Source organism: Benincasa hispida, chromosome 11, assembly GCF_009727055.1.
Source record: "Benincasa hispida cultivar B227 chromosome 11, ASM972705v1, whole genome shotgun sequence".
In the NCBI taxonomy this organism is placed as follows: Eukaryota; Viridiplantae; Streptophyta; class Magnoliopsida; order Cucurbitales; family Cucurbitaceae; genus Benincasa; species Benincasa hispida.
This window is the reverse complement of record NC_052359.1, coordinates 80371936-80379013: the sequence shown is the minus strand read 5'-3', so window position 1 is coordinate 80379013 and position 7078 is coordinate 80371936. Positions and strand designations below refer to the sequence as shown.

Here is a 7078-nt window from a genome sequence, read left to right as displayed (position 1 = left end):
CAAACTTAACCAAAATCAAAAGTACAAGGACCACAATAATATTTAAACCTTAGAAAAACATTAAAAAATCTTTTCGGTCTTTTTTTTAGGCAAACAAACCAAAAACAACCAACTCAACTAACTACACTTTGAACTCATCCTTATGAATGATGGGGAGAATATAATCCAGAAAACCATCTTTTCAAATTAAAGAGCAATCAAAAGCCAAAATTACTAAAACATGGTCAAATTTGTTCTCCTCTTTAAGGATATGACCACAATATTAAATTTTCATCAACATGTTGATATTTTCATCGATATTTCTACGTTTCATGGATTCAACATCAACATGAACGATGAATCAATATTTCCATTGTATTATAGAAAAACTCATGAAACATGAAAAATAAGTAACAAAATGTCACTAATGTATATATATTATAAATAATAGACATCTTAATTTATTTAAAAATCATAAAATGTCTATTTAATAATTTAAATTTTTTTTTGAGTTTTTTTTATTTTTATAATTTTTTCCAAAAATATCCATTAAAATCAGTATTTATCGATATTTCAATCAAAGATTCTAAATAATTAAGACCTAACTATTTCCATTGACATCAAATTAGTATTAACATAATTAAAAAAAAAAGAAGAGTATTAATTCATTTTAGTTCTTATATTTCTTAAAAGTCTAAATTTAGTTATCGTAGTTTCGCTCTATAAATTTTGAAAAAGAAAATATTCATATTATTATATTTTAAAATCTTTATTTTTATTTAGTTTAACAATAAATGGAGTTTAGAGGATTCGAATGGACATTTTGAATAATGTGCATACACCTAAACAATTTCCGTCATGTGAAATCCCTACTGGTTGGTAACCCAACAAAGAAGAAATACAAAGAAAAAAAAGCAGGCCAAGTAGGACCCACTTGTTTTATTTTATTTTATTTATTATCTTCTTCTCTTAATATGATAAATTAAAAAGAAAAAAAAAAAAAAAAAACCTGAAAAATGTGTTGAAGTTTCCTAAGAATATCATCTCACGTTGAATATTATTCTATCTTAATTGCACATCTTCTTGTATACATATCCTCAGCAACAAGCTGGTAATTAAGTTTCAAAATACCAACCTCCAAAGCTGACCAATATTCTCATATATATTACTTCGCTTTCATCACATTAATTCAGTCCAAACAAAAATCTATATCCATGTTCTTTAGATTAGAGTACTATTTGATCACAATGCAAAACCGACTACCCGATGTCAACGTGCAACTCATCCCGACGCCGCTCGTGTTCGTCGATCGGACATCCATCTTACCAATTCTATTCACCTTTGCAGACAGAATACATGACCTGATTTCTGTACCTTTGTCATTTTTTCAATCACCCTCCAAAGAGAAGGCTTCGCCACAAAGTAATTGTTCTTCACAATCTGATGATCAGGTCATCACCCAACAAAAGAATTGCTTAATGAGCAGAGAAGAAGTGAGATTTGTAATGGACAAATTAGAGCTTTTTTGCAGCAAAAATGATGGTGATGAAGAAATTGGGGAGTGTTTTGGAGGTGAGGAATTAACAGCTATGTTTGAAGAGAATGAACCAAGCTTGGAAGAATTGAAGCAAACATTTAATGTGTTTGATAGAAACAGAGATGGGTTCATTGATGCAGAGGAATTGCATATTGTTCTTGGCCTGCTTCAATCTAATAATGGGATTTTCATCCATGATTGCAAAAGAATGATAGCCAGATTTGATCACAATAATGATGGTAAAATTGATTTCACTGAGTTTGTAAAGTTTATGGAAGTTGCTTTATCTTGAATTTTTTGTATGAATGGTCTTAACTTCGGTTCACGTGTTGACATTTTCATTGGCGATTTCATATGATCAATGAGTTCCATGTCGACGTAAAGAATCAATCAATATTTCTACTATATCATATAAATTTTACATAATATGATTAAAAAGTTGAATACTAACAATGTTAACATAATATTAATAGTAAGAAATTTATTGCTCTTCACTTTCTCACCTTCGTTCAACATTTTTTCTTTTTATTTTTTTTATGTTGCACCATTTTGTTTTCGAAATTAGAGGTTCAATTATTCTAATGATTTAAATTTGTCTTCTCTATCAACTTAAATTTTTTTATAAATGAATGATTTAATATTATACGAGAACAAATGGTTTGAGGAGGTTTAGCACTATCGGCTTAAGTTTTTATGATCAATCATTAACCAAAATTAAATAAAAAAAAAAAATCGCTAAAGTGACAGATTCTGAGGGCAGGAAATTGAGAAGTTTCGCACTCAATTTCTTCCCAATTAGATGTGAGACTAGTGCATTACCAAAGCACGTGCAATTCACGTGTTATATAAAATATTTTATTTTAAAATAAGAATAACTTATTTTTTTTTTTTTTTTCAATTAAACCAATATGGGAGTTAAGGACACACCTTGGACGAATTAATTGATGCCTTGATGAGTAAGCTAAGCTAACTCTGATTGACATGTGGCCATATCTAGATGTTGTTTGGTTTGTGATTTTCTTAATCAAAAAAATTTATTAAAAAGGGTTGTTCCAAATATACAAAAATGAACCAACTTATTTATAAATATAGCAAAATATTAATATCTATCAATGTTAAATAATGATAGATACAGATAGATACCTATCACTGTCTATCATTGATAGAATGATAGATAATGACATTTTGCTATATTTAAAAATATTTCCTGTAATTTTGTAATTTAAAACAATTATCCTATTAAAAATTATTTATTTAGACTCGTTCATTTAAATTTTTTACTTTTAGTCTATTTTTACTGCTCCCTGATCAAAATTATTCATAATTCATAGAATATTGTTAACTAATTTTCTAGAACATATTTAAATGAGTCACACTTTTCATATTACGATTGATTGATTATTTTTACTGGGAAGTAAACATGGCATTAGTTTATTCAAGTTTGTGTTTTCCTCAAAAAAGAAAAAAAAACACTTGTTGTTCTCTTAGCGATTTGGTCCTTTATTCTACAATTTATAACTTCGTGGGTTGGATTGGGATGTTGAAAGGTTTTTTAGACCCAATCCAATTGTTCGACTGTAAATTTTTTCAACCAAAATAAATTGGATTGGTTTGGGTTACTCGGGTCATTTATTTAAATTTTTGTTCTAAAAGGAAGTAAAATGTCAATATGTAAAAATTTGATTTAATTAATATCATATATCGAATTAAGATCCATAACTCAAATTTAATTTATATAATGTAGAATCTCTTTTCAAAATGCTAAAAGAAACTACTTTTAGGAGTTGTTGGAGAAAATTATCAAAAAAAAAAACTAATGAAATCAAGTAAAGCTGAAATAAATATATGTATATCTAATTGTATTATAACTAAAAAAAATATACATTTTAAAGTTAATAATAAGTTTGGGTTGGTTTGGATTATTTCAAGTAAACCCATAAACCAACCCAATTCACAAAATTTTCATTTATTTGAACCCAACCCAACCCAACCCAAAAGAATTAATAACCCAAGTTAAACCGCAAGAGTTAGGTTGACCGATCAATTTCTTCGAGTCATCGAATTTTTTGAACACCCTTAATTTGTAAGATTTAGTTCTTATTGTAAAAAGTATTAGTATGATTTAATAAAATTTCTTACAAATGTATATTGATAAAATCAGTAATCAAACTTATTAATAAATTATATAGACTATGTCGTTACGTAATAAAAATTTTAACATTTAACGTGATGAAAATTCACTATAAAAGCTAAATCGCTACAAATTGTAAAGTACATGGACTAAATCGTTATTAATTAGTTCAATGACTAAATTGTTACAAATTTAAAAGTATATAGATTAAATGTTACCAACTAAAACTCAAGAACTAAATTATTATTTTCATGAAAGTTCAAGAACTAAAATATTTTCTTTTTTTTTTTTTAAAAAAACATGAATCTAGATACGATTTGATAAACATTTTTTTCTTCTATTCTTAGTTGTAGCTTCTTTTAGCTTAATTTAACTTTGTTTAATCTTTTAGATTCCCTTTGACAACTATTTAACTTTTTATTTTTTATTTTTAAAAGTAATTAAATTTATAAGTATTATTTCTACATATAAGTTTTTTTGTTTTTGTTATCTACTTTCCACCAATTTTATAAAAAAACGAAGTCAAAATTTAAAAACAAACAAAAAGTAGTTTTCAAAATTTACTTTTACTTATAAAATTTGATTAAGAATTCAAATATTTCTTAAAAAAAAAAAAGTGAAAACCAAAATATGAAATTTAAGAAAAACAGGTATAAATTTGAAAACTAAAAATAAAAGCGTTACTAAACAAGACCTAAGTTAAGTATAATAGGATTTTCATGGTTGGCAAATTTATAGCCCACCGGATATTCTTATTATGATCTAGAAGTTGAATGTCGTAGAATTGGTTGAATGAAATTTGAGTGTGTATTATTTCCTTTTACAAAGAACTTTGCGATTCATAGATTTAGTTGCAAGCCTAGAAACGAGCCACTAATCGAATTGTTTCAAGCCTTAGGTCTTCTCTTTCTTGTAACTTGACTTTCGCTATGAAAGGACAATGCACCCCACCTTCACCTTTTTTCGGATCATATCGTGACTATTTGGGGATCGTAATGGAGTGGATTTGGATTGTAATGTAATCAAATCTATATTTGAATGGAGTGTTTTGGGTCTAATCAGTAATGTTTAACTTATTTCGTTTTGACAGTTTTTAACCCAACCCTCTTTCCCACCGTTTTCACGTTTCACAATCCCATTTCTATTCCATCTTCAATTCTTCTTGCATTCTAACATTCCTCTCAATCCCAGAAATACTGAATTTTAATTTTCTTTCTTGCTTTAATACTTCCCTTCAAAACTTGTAACTTTGTTACTAAAATCGAAATGTTAGCCTAATTTGAGTTAGTTACCTAAAATTCAGCTAAACAAAAAGAAATTTCTAGTATGGGTGATAGTCGGTTCGGTTTTTTCGATTTTAAGGCCAAGCATGAATCAAATAAAATTAGTCGTTTTAGAAAGAAGAGATTCAAACCAATGTCCACTAAATAAAAAAAAATCATTGGATTGGTTTTATTTGGATCGATCAATATCGGTTTGGTTTTCAATATTTTAGCATTTTCTTTTTTCTTCTAATTTTTTTCAATTAAAACTTTGTTTTGAATTTGTCCTTTTTGCTAATTTAAAATTAAAATCGGGGGCTATTTCTTTCATTCAAAAATTGAAATTTGACATTCTTTTTTTTTTTTTCATGGCACTTTTCTAAATAAAAAAAATATTCGATCTATAATAATAGGTATTTTTTCTAAATAATAAATATATATGCACCACAATAACTAAAATATTAAAATATAGTTTATTTTTAAGGGTATATATATATCATTGGATCGGTTCGATTTTGATTGGTTTTTCTAATAAAAATCCCTCCAAATACAAACCAAGATGTCCAATATTATATTAAAAAAAAAACAAAACCATTGGATCGGTTTGGATTAGTTTGGTTTTTCGATTTTTTGTTGCACTCCTAATTACCAGACTCACACAACTTCTCATGATTTCCACCTTCCGCAAACTACAAGTAATTTATTTTTAGAGAACCCACTCATTTCCAGGTGATCTTTATGTGGAATTTCCATCAATTAATGTGTATTTTGTTAGTATCTATAGCCAATTAATTTTTCATCAATTTTTGAGAAACTTAAGTTAATTGATTTCCAAACTTAAAACTACAAGTTTGTTTTTTTAATTTTTTTTTTTCATTTGAGTTCTTTTTATAAATGTTTGAAAGTATTGAATTTCCAATGTCTATTAGGGTTTAGGGTGTTTGTTTTAGAACATTGTATTTATGATAGTTCTTTAAGGTCATTGCTATGTGGATGAATTTTCTTGAATTTCATATCTTGAGCATGATTTTGGTGTTTGTTCTACAAAAAATCCCTCCCCTGAAGGGATTTGAATTCCCCGAAGCAGAAGCAATTGAATGTGCCACGTTATGATTTTGTTTTACTAAACTTAAAATACAGAGTGACGGAAACATGGATAAACAAATTGAATCCCAAGCATGCTTCTACTATGTAATTAAAGAGAAAAAGAGGGAAATGATAACATACCCTTGAAGAATGTTTCTTCGTTTTTCCTTTTCACAACCAAGATCACGAACCGGTCTCCTTCTCACCAACATGAATGAAACTTCATAGTAGTATCACTAATGGGGATATCACCACAAAAATTTTCCTCGTTATTCTCAATGTGAGAATCAACAGAAATGTGTAGTTTACTGTTGCTTAATTTTATTGAAGAGGGAGTTTTCTTGGATGAGAGAATTTTCACAAAGAGATTGATTGGAAGAAGGATGGATCATCAAGATGATGAAAATTGAACACTTCGAAATTTCCCTTTGTGTTTCATGTAAATGATAGAAATAGGGGAATCGAGGAGTGTTATAAAAATAACTCCCGCCCTCTTTTATTTTGAAATTGAATTTTAATTTTTTTTTTATATATATAGACTAATTTAATATATATCATATTAAACTATATGTTATATCACATATCACATATAACCTATGGTTTATATTATATCATATATAATATAACACATAGTTTATTATTCTCTTATATAACCTATAGTATTAATATGAATAATATTCATATTAATTTTAAACTATAGTTTTTTCATATGAATCATATTCATTTAATTAATATTTGAATCATATTCAAATATTTATTTCTCTCATTAAAACTTTATATTAAAATATATCATATACATTATATTAATTTTATCTTATACAATTAATTACCTTTAAATAATTTGAACAATTCAAATTGATTTAAAATTAATTTGATTATCATTAATTCTTATTGAGCAAACAATGAGACCTTATGAACCTATAGATTGAAGCTCCAATGATATTTGATCAATTAATTAAACTCTTTAATTAAATTAATCAACCTTCATTAATTGTCGGTCACTTCACTAAAGACCGACAACTACACTCTTCGCACTGTAAATATATTTTCGTGTCCATTGGATATAACCAATCAACAGTGCGT

At 27.1% G+C, this 7078-nt stretch overlaps 1 protein-coding gene across 1 annotated transcript; it reads left to right on the top strand.

Annotated features, from left to right (window-relative positions):
* The first annotated feature begins 1226 nt into the window (after positions 1-1226).
* On the top strand, positions 1227-1808 carry LOC120090890 (probable calcium-binding protein CML45). The gene has a single exon (XM_039048586.1). The coding sequence runs from the start codon at positions 1227-1229 to the stop codon at positions 1806-1808; it is 582 nt and encodes a 193-aa protein (XP_038904514.1).
* The last annotated feature ends 5270 nt before the right edge of the window (positions 1809-7078 follow it).